Consider the following 14,018-nt stretch of genomic DNA (forward strand, 5'->3'; position numbering starts at 1 on the left):
CTCGGTGTGGCGGCGTGAAGGGGGAGGGGGGGGGTCCGTGGAGGGAGTAAAACGAGGACAGGCGTCTAGGTTCGCTGAGGCCCGATGTGGCGGTGTCGCAGGTGATGAAGGCTGGGTGAGGTGGGAGAGGAGAGGGTCTCTGAGACCCTGGAGTGCTGCCCGGGGGTCGGTCGTCCTTTTTCTTTCTGAGATCGTGAGAACAGCGACGCCTGAATGAGAGAGATGCGGGCAACAGTAAGTAAGAGACACACAGAGGGCTACCATAGGAGAGAGAGACACAGAGAGAGAGTCAGAGCTACCGTAGGAGGGAGGGAGGGAGGGAGGGAGAGAGAGAGGGGGGGAGAGAGAGAGAGAGAGAGAGAGGGAGGAGAGAGGAGAGAGAGGAGAGAGAAGAGAGAGACAGACAGACAGACAGACTACCGTAGCAGAGAGAGAGAGTGCTACCGTGGGAGAGAGGGAAACACAGAGAGAGCTACCGTAGGCGAGAGGGCTACCGTAGGCGAGAGGGACACCGAGAGGGCTACCGTAGGCGAGAGGGACACCGAGAGGGCTACCGTAGGAGAGAGAGAAACACAGAGAGGGCTACCGTAGGAGAGAAACGCAGAGAGAGCGAGAGAGCTACCGTAGGAGAGAGACCGAAAGGGCTACCGTGGGAGAGAGAGAAACACAGAGAGAGCTACCGTAGGAGAGAGAGAAACACACAGAGAGAGCGAGAGAGACACAGAGAGAGAGCGAGGGCTACCGTAGGGGAGAGGGACACAGGAGGGCTACCGTAGCAGAGAGAGGGCTACCGTAGCAGAGAGAGGGCTACCGTAGCAGAGAGAGGGCTACCGTAGCAGAGAGAGGGCTACCGTAGCAGAGAGAGGGCTACCGTAGCAGAGAGAGGGCTACCGTAGCAGAGAGAGGGCTACCGTAGCAGAGAGAGGGCTACCGTAGCAGAGAGAGGGCTACCGTAGCAGAGAGAGGGCTACCGTAGCAGAGAGAGGGCTACCGTAGCAGAGAGAGGGCTACCGTAGCAGAGAGAGGGCTACCATAGCAGAGAGAGGGCTACCGTAGCAGAGAGAGGGCTACCGTAGGGGAGAGGGACACAGGAGGGCTACCGTAGCAGAGAGAGGGCTACCGTAGCAGAGAGAGGGCTACCGTAGCAGAGAGAGGGCTACCGTAGCAGAGAGAGGGCTACCGTAGCAGAGAGAGGGCTACCGTAGCAGAGAGAGGGCTACCGTAGCAGAGAGAGGGCTACCGTAGCAGAGAGAGGGCTACCGTAGCAGAGAGAGGGCTACCGTAGCAGAGAGAGGGCTACCGTAGCAGAGAGAGGGCTACCGTAGCAGAGAGAGGGCTACCGTAGCAGAGAGAGGGCTACCGTAGCAGAGAGAGGGCTACCGTAGCAGAGAGAGGGCTACCGTAGCAGAGAGAGGGCTACCGTAGCAGAGAGAGGGCTACCGTAGCAGAGAGAGGGCTACCGTAGCAGAGAGAGAGACAGAGAGAGGGCTACCGTAGCAGAGAGAGAGACCCAGAGAGGGCTACCGTAGGAGAGAGCGAGAGACCCAGAGAGGGCTAGCGTGGGAGAGAGCGACACAGAGAGGGCTAGCGTGGGAGAGAGCGACACAGAGAGGGCTACCGTGGGAGAGAGCGACAGACACAGAGAGGGCTACCGTGGGAGAGAGCGACAGACACAGAGAGGGCTACCGTGGGAGAGAGCGACAGACACAGAGAGGGCTACCGTGGGAGAGAGCGACAGACACAGAGAGGGCCACCGTGGGAGAGCGAGAGACCCAGAGAGGGCCACCGTGGGAGAGCGAGAGACCCAGAGAGGGCTACCGTAGGGGAGAGAGAGACACAGAGAGGGCTACCGTAGGAGAGAGAGAGACACAGAGAGGGCTACCGTAGGGGAGAGAGAGACACAGAGAGGGCTACCGTAGGAGAGAGAAAGACACAGAGAGGGCTACCGTAGGAGAGAGAAAGACACAGAGAGGGCTACCGTAGGAGAGAGAAAGACACAGAGAGGGCTACCGTAGGAGAGCGAGAGAGACACAGAGAGAAGGCTACCGTAGGAGAGAGAGACACAGAGAGGGCTACCGTAGGGGAGAGAGAGACACAGAGAGGGCTACCGTAGGAGAGAGAAAGACACAGAGAGGGCTACCGTAGGAGAGAGAGACACAGAGAGGGCTACCGTAGGAGAGAGAAAGACACAGAGAGGGCTACCGTAGGAGAGAGAGACACAGAGAGGGCTACCGTAGGAGAGAGAGGAGAGTGTTGTCATTAGTGAGATGAGAGGTGTGAACTGTGCTGTCATTGGTGAAAGGATGGTAGGGTAGGGAGGTGGTAGGGTGGGAAAGAAAGCCAGCTGGTAGCTTCACACGGGAAGTAGAAAGCAAGCAAACAAACACACACACACACACGTCATGGTCCCCCCCCCCGCCCCCCGTCCCCCTCCACCAATGGGGAGGGCCTTGACTTTGATTCAATTAGCCACCTACCCAGACCCTCCTATCATGCTGTCGCTGCTTGCCTGTGTGGGCGTGTGAACAACATCTGTGTGCGTGACACCGTGAGAGGGTGTGTGTGCGTGTGCGTGACACACTGTGGCAGGCAGTGAAAGGGGTAGTCCATCTCAGTCTGAGCTGAGTTCATGAAAGGGAGTGAGTCTGTGGACATGGAGGTGATGCTGAATGCAGTGCAGGCACAGAGCCAGGGAGAGACCGAGAGGATCCTCCTCAGACAGAGCCCTATGCCCTGGGAGACTCACAGCTTCTATGATGGCAGAGATCTCCACAAGAGCGAGGTAGGGTCTCTAACTAACCAGACACACAGATACAACACACACATCTACACAGAGTAGCACTTACACAGTAAGGCTAATTACACTCGTTACAGCATATCTTGTTGACTCGATAAGATCAGAAGGTTTTAGAGGGGAGTGGCTTATAGAGGGGAGTGGCTTATTGAGGGGAGATTGGAGACTAGAGGATTTGGCATGTGGAATTAAAAATGCTTTTTTCTGAAATGTTTACTTCTGATTGAAACTAGACCTGTAGTTTGTTTTCTGAAATGTAAATCTTTTGAAATTAAAGCGAGGGAAGTTGAAAATCAGAAGCCTGCGTAGTTTGATATAGAAGCTTTTGTTTGTGTCCTAAAATTTGAACCCTATTTACTGTAAAGAGCAGTGCTTTAAACAGAGCCATATAAGGAGAGGGGGGAGTGGCTTATGGAGGAGAGGGGGGAGTGGCTTATGGAGGAGAGGGGGGAGTGGCTTATGGAGGAGGGGGGAGTGGCTTATGGAGGAGAGGGGGGGAGTGGCTTATGGAGGAGAGGGGGGGAGTGGCTTATGGAGGAGAGGGGGGGAGTGGCTTATGGAGGAGAGGGGGAGTGGCTTATGGAGGGAGGGGGGGGTGGCTTATGGAGGGGGGGGGTGGCTTATGGAGGAGGGGGGGGAGTGGCTTATGGAGGAGAGGGGGAGTGGCTTATGGAGGAGAGGGGGAGTGGCTTATGGAGGAGAGGGGGAGTGGCTTATGGAGGAGAGGGGGGGGAGTGGCTTATGGAGGAGAGGGGGGGACTGGCTTATGGAGGAGAGGGGGGGGAGTGGCTTATGGAGGAGAGGGGGGGAGTGGCTTATGGAGGAGAGGGGGGGTGTGGCTTATGGAGGAGAGGGGGGGAGTGGCTTATGGAGGAGAGGGGGGGAGTGGCTTATGGAGGAGAGGGGGGAGTGGCTTATGGAGGAGAGGGGGGGAGTGGCTTATGGAGGGGAGGGGGGAGTGGGTTATGGAGGGGAGGGGGGGAGTGGCTTATGGAGGGGAGGGGGGAGTGGGTTATGGAGGGGAGGGGGGAGTGGCTTATGGAGGAGGGGGGGGAGTGGCTTATGGAGGAGTGGGGGGAGTGGCTTATGGAGGAGAGGGGGGAGTGGCTTATGGAGGAGAGGGGGGAGTGGCTTATGGAGGAGAGGGGGGAGTGGCTTATGGAGGGGAGGGGGGAGTGGCTTATGGAGGGAGGGGGGAGTGGCTTATGGAGGAGAGGGGGGGAGTGGCTTATGGAGGAGAGGGGGGGAGTGGCTTATGGAGGAGTGGGGGGAGTGGCTTATGGAGGAGAGTGGGGGGGAGTGGCTTATGGAGGAGAGTGGGGGGGAGTGGCTTTGATAAGTTGGAACCTTGTTTACTATGAAGTTGAGGTCGGTCGATTATGATTTTTCTTCACTGATACCGATTATTGGAGGACCAAAAAAAGCCGGTACCGATTAATATTACGGAATGTATTTGTAATAATGACAATTACAACATTACTGAATGAACACTTATTTTAACTTAATATAATACATCTATAAAATCAATTTAGCCTCAAATAAATAATGAAACATGTTCAATTTGTTTAAATAATGCAAAACAAAGTGTTGGAGAAGAAAGTAAAAGTGCAATATGTGCCACGTAAGAAAGCTAACGTTTAAGTTCCTTGCTCAGAACATGAGAACATATGAAAGCTGGTGTTTCCTTTTAACATGAGTCTGCAATATTCCCAGGTAAGAAGTTTTAGGTTGTAGTTATTATAAGAATTATAGGACTATATCTTTCTATACCATTTGTATTTCATATACCTTTGACTATTGGATGTTTTTATAGGCACTATACTATTGCCAGTGTAAGAATACAGCTTCCGTCCCTCTCCTCAATCCTACCTGAGCTCGAACCAGGAACACAACGACAACAGCCACCCTCGAAGCAGCGTTACCCATGCAGAGCAAGGGGAAGAACTACTAGAAGGCTCAGAGCGAGTGACGTTTGAAATGCTATTAGCGCGCACCCCGCTAACTAGCTAGCCATTTCACATCGGTTACACCAGCCTAATCTCGGGAGTTGATGGGCTTGAAGTCATAAACAGCGCAATGCTTGAAGCACAACGAAGAACTGCTGGCAAAATGCACAAAATTGCCTTTTGAATGAATGCTTACGAGCCTGCTGGTGCCTACCATCGCTCAGTCAGGCAGGCTGCGCTATCAAATCATAGACTTAGTTATAACATAATAACACACAGAAATACGAGCTTTAGGTCATTAATATGGTCGAATCCGGAAACTATCATCTCGAAAGCAAAACGTTTATTATTTCAGTGAATTACAGAACCGTTCCGTATTTTATCTAACGGGTGGCATCCATCAGTCTAAATATTCCTGTTACATTGCACAGCCTTCAATGTTATGTCATAATTACATAACATTCTGGCCAATTAGGCGGCCCGAAATGTTGCATATACACTGACTCTGGGTGCAATGAACGCAAGAGAAGTGACACAATTTCACCTGGTTAATATTGCCTGCTAACCTGGATTTATTTTAACTAAATATGCAGGTTTAAAAATATATACTTCTGTGTATTGATTTTAAGAAAGGCATTGATTTTTGTGGTTAGGTACACGTTGGAGCAAGGACAGTCCTTTTTCGCGAATACGCACCGCATCGATTATATGCAACGCAGGACACGCTAGATAAACTAGTAATATCATCAACCATGTGTAGTTAACTAGTGATTATGATTGATTGATTGTTTTTTACAAGATAAGTTTAATGCTAGCTAGCAACTTACCTTGGCTTACTGCATTCGCGTAACAGGCAGGCTCCTCGTGGAGTGCAATGAGAGGCAGGTGGTTAGAGCGTTGGACTAGTTAACTGAAAGGTTGCAAGATTGAATCCCCGAGCTGACAAGGTAAAAATCTGTCGTTCCGCCCCTGAACGAGGCAGTAAAGCCCACCGTTCCCAGGCCGTCATTGAAAATAAGAATGTGTTCTTAACCTGACTTGCCTGGTTAAATAAAGATTAAATGAAGTTGTAAAAAATATATATATATAAAAAATATTTCTGATTGTTATGAAAACTTGAATTCGGCCCTAATTAATCGGCCATCAGCCGACCACTACTATAAACAGTGCCATATAAGCCCTGATGAAAAGGATTGGACTAGGTGATATCAGGGAGCCATTTTAGACTCAAGCCTTTCTTAGTGACCAGGCTTGCAGGGTTAGCTTGTAGCTTCCTCTTTAGTTTAATCAATATCTCACCTAATCTTTTCATATCTCACTTTTGTCTGATAGATACGGTTATTACCCAACAACTTGTTCTTTTAGAATTCTAATCAAATCAAAGTTTATTGACTGCAAACAAAGCTTTGGTGTTAACAGCAGGTGCGGCCAAATGCTTATGTTACTCGCTCCAACAGTAGATTGTCTTGCAAATACACAGCAAGTACACAGCAAATACACAGCAAATACACAACAAATACACAGCAAATACACAGCAAATACACAGCAAATACACAGCAAGTACACAGCAAATACACAGCAAGTACACAGCAAATACACAGCAAATACACAGCAAGTACACAGCAAATACACAGCAAATACACAGCTAAAACACAGCAACTACACAGCAACTACACAGCAAATACACAGCAAATACACAACAAATACACAACAAATACACAGCAAGTACACAGCAAGTACACAGCAAATACACAGCAAATACACAGCAAGTACACAGCAAGTACACAGCAAATACACAACAAATACACAACAAATACACAGCAAATACACAACAAATACACAACAAAAGTACAAAATACATTTTAAAAAAGGTTAATGAGTACAATTTAATAAATCTACAATACAAATACGTGTGTGTGTGTATAGGCAGTATATCATTTGGAAGGAAAATGGTATGTACAGTAGCATGTATCTTAGGAAAAAGTGATCCTAGACCAGAATTGATACTCTGCGCTGCTTTAAGCAGACAGACATTGAGACCTAGGGGTTTATTTGACACGTCAGAGAGAAGGGAGACGTGTCATGAGCTCAGCCAGTGTGTTATAAAATGACAGTGGAGTGACTGAGTCATAGGTCGCACCCTCAAAAAACCGTATCCCATTCCCTGTATAGTGCACTACATTTTGACCAGAGCCCCATAGTGACCAGAACACTGATTCTCCCTCTCCTCTCTTCCTGAGTCCTCAGCGCTGTCTGCCCGAAGTGACGTTGTTCCACGCGTCAGAACTGAATCTACCTCCCCCACTCCCCCCCCCCTCCCTTTCTCTTTGTATCAGTCTGGTGTCCTGCATGCCTGTGTGCGTGCGTGCTGGGCTCACCGTTATGGGTCTCTAATGGTCAGGGTGGGGTGAGGGGGGGGGGAGAATAAGTGTAATGCTATGAGAAAGAAGGGAATCTTCCTGTCTGTAATGAGATGACAGGAGGATACATTCACCGTTCTGTTTTGTTTACAGTGGGTTGTTTCATAAATTAAATAAATTAAATAACAGAGAATTTAACACCTCCGACAGTTCCCTATGAAACAACCCACTGTGAACAAGTAGAACCGATCTGATTCTCTGTTTTGGTCAGTGGGTTGTTTCATAGGGAACTGTCGGAGGTGTTAAATTCTCCGTTTTGTTTACAGTGGGTTGTTTCCGTCTCTACATGAAGACCGTTCTAAAACCTGGCCCGTCTCTACATGAAGACCGTTCTAAAACCTGGCCCGTCTCTACATGAAGACCTGGCCCGTCTCTACATGAAGACCGTTCTAAAACCTGGCCCGTCCAGGTTTTAGAACGGTCGTCACGTAGAGACGGGCCAGGTCGTCATGTAGAGACGGGCCAGGTCGTCATGTAGAGACGGGCCAGGTTTTAGAATGGTCGTCATGTAGAGACGGGCCAGGTTTTAGAACGGTCGTCACGTAGAGACGGGCCTGGTCGTCATGTAGAGACGGGCCAGGTTTTAGAACGGTCGTCACGTAGAGACGGGCCAGGTCGTCATGTAGAGACGGGCCAGGTTTTAGAACGGTCGTCACGTAGAGACGGGCCAGGTCGTCACGTAGAGACGGGCCAGGTCGTCACGTAGAGACGGGCCAGGTTTTAGAACGGTCTTCATGTAGAGACGTAAACAACCCACTGTGAACAAAACAGAGAATTTAACACCTCGGACAGTTCCCTATGAAACAACCCACTGTGAACAAAACAGAGAATTTAACACCTCCGACAGTTCCCTATGAAACAACCCACTGTGAACAAGTAAAACAGAGAATCAGATCGGCGCGCTGACTCAGATCGGCGCGCGGACTCAGATCTACAGTGCCTTGCGAAAGTATTCGACCCCCTTGAACTTTGCGACCTTTTGCCACATTTCAGGCTTCAAACATAAAGATATAAAACTGTATTTTTTTGTGAAGAATCAACAACAAGTGGGACACAATCATGAAGTGGAACGACATTTATTGGATATTTCAAACTTTTTTAACAAATCAAAAACTGAAAAATTAGGCGTGCAAAATTATTCAGCCCCCTTAAGTTAATACTTTGTAGCGGCACCTTTTGCTGCGATTACAGCTGTAAGTCGCTTGGGGTATGTCTCTATCAGTTTTGCACATCGAGAGACTGACAGTTTTTCCCATTCCTCCTTGCAAAACAGCTCGAGCTCAGTGAGGTTGGATGGAGAGCATTTGTGAACAGCAGTTTTCAGTTCTTTCCACAGATTCTCGATTGGATTCAGGTCTGGACTTTGACTTGGCCATTCTAACACCTGGATATGTTTATTTAACCATCTTCCCTGTCCCTGCTGAAGAAAAGCAGGCCCAAACCATGATGCTGCCACCACCATGTTTGACAGTGGGGATGTGGTGTTCAGGGTGATGAGCTGTGTTGCTTTTACGCCAAACATAACGTTTTGCATTGTTGCCAAAAAGTTACATTTTGGTTTCATCTGACCAGAGCACCTTCTTCCACATGTTTGGTGTGTCTCCCAGGTGGCTTGTGGCAAACTTTAAACGACACTTTTTATGGATATCTTTAAGAAATGGCTTTCTTCTTGCCACTCTTCCATAAAGGCCAGATTTGTGCAATATACGACTGATTGTTGTCCTATGGACAGAGTCTCCCACCTCAGCTGTAGATCTCTGCAGTTCATCCAGAGTGATCATGGGCCTCTTGGCTGCATCTCTGATCAGTCTTCTCCTTGTATGAGCTGAAAGTTTAGAGGGACGGCCAGGTCTTGGTAGATTTGCAGTGGTCTGATACTCCTTCCATTTCAATATTATCGCTTGCACAGTGCTCCTTGGGATGTTTAAAGCATGGGAAATCTTTTTGTATCCAAATCCGGCTTTAAACTTCTTCACAACAGTATCTCGGACCTGCCTGGTGTGTTCCTTGTTCTTCATGATGCTCTCTGCGCTTTTAACGGACCTCTGAGACTATCACAGTGCAGGTGCATTTATACGGAGACTTGATGACACACAGGTGGATTGTATTTATCATCATTAGTCATTTAGGTCAACATTGGATCATTCAGAGATCCTCACTGAACTTCTGGAGAGAGTTTGCTGCACTGAAAGTAAAGGGGCTGAATAATTTTGCACGCCCAATTTTTCAGTTTTTGATTTGTTAAAAAAGTTATCTAATCCCCGAGCTGACAAGGTAAAAATGTGAGGTTCTGCCCCTGAACAAGGCAGTTAACCCACTGTTCCCCAACGTGTCGAAGACGTGGATGTTGATTAAGGCAGCCCCCCCCCCTCTCTGATTCAGAGGGGTTGGGTTAAATGCGTAAGACACATACAGTGGGGCAAAAAAGTCAGCCACCAATTGTGCAAGTTCTCCCACTTACAAAGATGAGAGGCCTGTAATTTTCATCATAGGTACACTTCAACTATGACAGACAAAATGAGAAAATAAATCCAGAAAATCACATTGTAGGATTTTTTAATTATGGTGGAAAATAAGTAAGCAAGCAAGATTTCTGGCTCTCACAGACCTGTAACTTCTTCTTTAAGAGGCTCCCTTGTTCTCCACTCGTTACCTGTATTAATGGCACCTGTTTGAACTTGCTATCAGTATAAAAGACACCACTACTCCACTATGGCCAAGACCAAAGACCAAAGAGCTGTCAAAGGACACCAGAAACAAAATTGTAGACATACAAGACCACTGATAATCTCCCTCGATCTGGGGCTCCACGCAAAACTTCTTCACAACAGTATCTCAGACCTGCCTGGTGTGTTCCTTGTTCTTCATGATGCTCTCTGCGCTTTTAACGGACCTCTGAGACTATCACAGTGCAGGTGCATTTATACGGAGACTTGATTACACACAGGTGGATTGTATTTATCATCATTAGTCATTTAGGTCAACATTGGATCATTCAGAGATCCTCACTGAACTTCTGGAGAGAGTTTGCTGCACTGAAAGTAAAGGGGCTGAATAATTTTGCACGCCCAATTTTTCAGTTTTTGATTTGTTAAAAAAGTTTGAAATATCCAATAAATGTCGTTCCACTTCATGATTGTGTCCCACTTGTTGTTGATTCTTCACAAAAAAATACAGTTTTATATCTTTATGTTTGAAGCCTGAAATGTGGCAAAAGGTCGCAAAGTTCCAGGCGGCCGAATACTTTCGCAAGGCACTGTCACCTATTGTATCGGCACCCATAATATCTTATGGTGAGAACCCCGGAAATTCCCAGCCTAGGCCCTGACTAAAAAGACATCACTCTTGACCATGGGATTTTATCCTGGACTAGGTTTAGCCTAATCTGTGTCTGGGGAAACCAGCCCCATATGACCCTAACCCTAACCCCAACCCTAACCCTTTTTATTTTATTTATTTTATTTTACCTTTATTTAACCAGGCAAGTCAGTTAAGAACAAATTCTTATTTTCAATGACGGACTGGGAACAGTGGGTTAACTGCCTGTTCAGGGGCAGAACAACAGATTTGTACCTTGTCAGCTCGGGGGTTTGAACTTGCAACCTTCTGGTTACTAGTCCAACGCTCCAACCCTAACCCCAACCTAACCCCACCCCACCCCAACCTAACCCCCACCCCAACCTAACCCCACCCCAACCTAACCCCCAACTTGTCACTGATTTGAAGAAGCTTTCAGTGGCTCATATTTTGAATCACCATGTAACATGTCAGGTAAAAGAGTCTGTTCCCGGCTGTAAACAGGGTTGAGTTCATTGGGACCAAAAACATTTTAAAATGGACAATCAAAACAAGTGTTTCTCATCGGACAATTTCAGGTAGTCCCTCACCGTTTACGGTCTTATGTTATTTTTTTATTTTTTTTTCGTGTTGTGCCCGAGTGAACACCTGTGTGATGTCATTATACAGGTGTTTGATGTGTGTTTCTCTCCACAGGTAATCCTGGTGCAGGTGAACCCAGGTGAGGCCTTCACTATACGGCGAGAGGATGGTCAGTTTCAGTGTATCACAGGTAAGACACTATAAATAGTTGTACTCCTTTTTAGTTCTCTCCTACAGATGGGTGAAGGGACAATAAAGCTCCATTATTCACTAATACAGGTTGTGATTCGTTAGGGCAAATGTTTTAAGTTTTGCAATGGGAAACAAAATGTAAGATTTACTTATTCAGTACAGATAGTTCCGACCTGAGCATGACCCAGTACTTCCCAAATGTCGCTGTGTCTCTCGCTCGCTGTGTCTCTCGCTCGCTGTGTCTCTCGCTCGCTGTGTCTCTCGCTCGCTGTGTCTCTCGCTCGCTATGTCTCTCGCTCGCTATCTTTTGCTCTCTTGCTCGCTCGCTATCCCCCGCTCTCTCTGTCTGACTGATTTAATTTGACAGATGATTGAGCGAGCTGTGTGCTGATACACTATCATCGTGTCAAATCACTGTTTGCTGTAATTGCAGTGTCTTTCTGTGTTTGTAGTGCAGTCACACTATAGCGACAGAGTCTGTGTCTGTTAGAATGAGATGTGGTTGAGACCCTGTTAGTCATCCCTCTCTGCTCTGTCAGAGAGTGTGAGGAGCGCAGGCAGGCTTTGTGATGTGCTAACGCGCGCACACACACACACACACACACAAGGGATGTGCATCTTTCCCTTTCAAGATTATTCGATACGTTTCATTTTGAACTGATTTGGTGTGGTTCAGTTTAATTCAAGGAACAAATCAATGCACTAACATTTATTTTCTAATTCAAAATCTGCGGCTAATGGAGCTCTGAGCCTCTCCCCCGAGCTGGAGCTCTGGGCCGGGCCTCTCCTCTGAGCCGGGCCTCTCCCCTGAGCTGGAGCTCTGGGCCGGGCCTCTCCCCTGAGCTGGAGCTCTGGGCCGGGCCTCTCCCCTGAGCCGGGCCTCTCCCCTGAGCCGGGCCTCTCCCCTGAGCTCTAGGCCGGGCCTCTCCCCTGAGCTGGGCCTCTCCCCTGAGCTGGAGCTCTGGGCCGGGCCTCTCCCCTGAGCTGGAGCTCTGGGCCGGGGCCTCTCCCCTGAGCTGGAGCTTTGGTCCGGGCCTCTCCCCTGAGCTGGAGCTCTGGGCCGGGCCTCTCCCCTGAGCTGGAGCTCTGGGCTGGGCCTCTCCCCTGAGCTGGGCTTCTCCCCTGAGCTGGGCCTCTCCCCTGAGCTGGAGCTCTGGGCCGGGCCTCTCCCCTGAGCTGGAGCTCTGGGCCGGGCCTCTCCCCTGAGCTGGAGCTCTGGGCCGGGCCTCTCCCCTGAGCTGGAGCTCTGGGCCGGGCCTCTCCCCTTAGCCAGGTCTCTCCCCTGAGCTGGAGCTCTGGTCCGGGCCTCTCCCTTGAGCTGGAGATCTGTGCCGGGCCTCTCCCCCGGGCCTCTCCCTTGAGCTGGAGATCTGTGCCGGGCCTCTCCCCCGAGCTTCAGCTCTGGGATGGGCCTCTCCCCTGAGCTGGAGCTCTGGGCCGGGCCTCTCCCCTGAGCCAGGCCTCTCCCCCGAGCTGGAGCTCTGGGCCGGGCCTCTCCCCTGAGCCAGGCCTCTCCCCCGAGCTGGAGCTCTGGGCCGGGCCTCTCCCCTGAGCCAGGCCTCTCCCTTGAGCTGGAGCTCTGGTCCGGGCCTCTCCCCTGAGCTGGAGCTCTGGTCCGGGCCTCTCCCCTGAGCTGGAGCTTTGATCCGGGCCTCTCCCCTGAGCCAGGCCTCTCCCCTGAGCTGGAGCTCTGGTCCGGGCCTCTCCCCTGAGCTGGAGCTTTGGGCCGGGCCTCTCCACTGAGCTGGAGCTCTGGGGTGGGCCTCTCCCCTTAGCCAGCCAGGTCTCTCCCCTGAGCTGGAGCTCTGGGCCGGGCCTCTCCCCTGAGCTGGAGCTCTGGGCCGGGCCTCTCCCCCGAGCTGGAGCTCTGGGCCGGGCCTCTCCCTCGAGCTCTCCCCCGAGCTGGCCTGTCACAGGGAATATGGTGGTCTTTGAAACATGTAGGTATTATCGACTCGGCCAGAGAGACGTTGAAAATGTCAGTGAAGACACTTGCCAGTTGGTCCACACATGCTCTGAGTACACGTCCTGGTAATCCGGACATGTGGATGTTGACCTGTTGAAAGATCTTACTCACATCTGCTATGGAGAGCGTGATCACACAGTCGTCTGGAACAGCTGGTGCTCTCGTGCATGTTTCAGTGTTGCTTTCCTCGACCCCAGCATAAAAGGCTCGTCTGGTAGGCTCGCGTCACTGGGTTTCCCTTTGTAGTCCGTAATAGTGTGCAAGCCCTGCCACATCTGACGGGCATCAGAGCCGGGGTAGTAGGATTCAGTCTTAATCCCGTATTGATGCTTTGATTGTTGGATGGTTCGTCATGAGGTACTCTACCTCAGACGAGTAATACTTTGAGACTTAATATTAGACATCGCTCACCAGCTATTATGATCTCCGCCCCTCGTCTTACCGGAGGTAGCTGTTCTCTCTTGGGGGGGTATGACTGTGGTGCTCCATGGTCTGGGTGTGGGGGGTAGGCATGACTGAGGTGCTCCATGGTCTGGGTGTGGGGGGTAGGCATGACTGAGGTGCTCCATGGTTTGGGTGTGGGGGGGTAGGCATGACTGAGGTGCTCCATGGTTTGGGTGGTGGTGGGGGGGGGGGGCATAACTGATTACAGACGTAGGTGCTTCTTCATGATTTGGTCTATTCACCCTCTTTAACAGGACAGGCTGTCTATTCACCCTCTTTAACAGGACAGGCTGTCTATTCACCCTCTTTAACAGGACAGGCTGTCTATTCACCCTCTTTAACAGGACAGGCTGTCTATTCACCCTCTAACAGGACAG

General features: G+C 50.0%; 1 protein-coding gene across 2 annotated transcripts in view; it reads left to right on the plus strand.

Moving 5' to 3' along the window:
• fndc3a (fibronectin type III domain containing 3A) overlaps positions 1-14,018 on the plus strand; it is a 158,572-nt gene that overhangs the window by 38,919 nt on the left and 105,635 nt on the right. For both annotated transcript variants that reach the window (XM_031791290.1, XM_031791289.1), the window contains exon 3: positions 11,154-11,229. In XM_031791290.1, coding sequence (XP_031647150.1) covers positions 11,154-11,229 — 76 coding nt within the window. The remainder of the gene's footprint in view (positions 1-11,153; positions 11,230-14,018) is intronic.

Source organism: Oncorhynchus kisutch, linkage group LG15, assembly GCF_002021735.2.
Source record: "Oncorhynchus kisutch isolate 150728-3 linkage group LG15, Okis_V2, whole genome shotgun sequence".
NCBI classification, from domain to species: domain Eukaryota; kingdom Metazoa; phylum Chordata; class Actinopteri; order Salmoniformes; family Salmonidae; genus Oncorhynchus; species Oncorhynchus kisutch.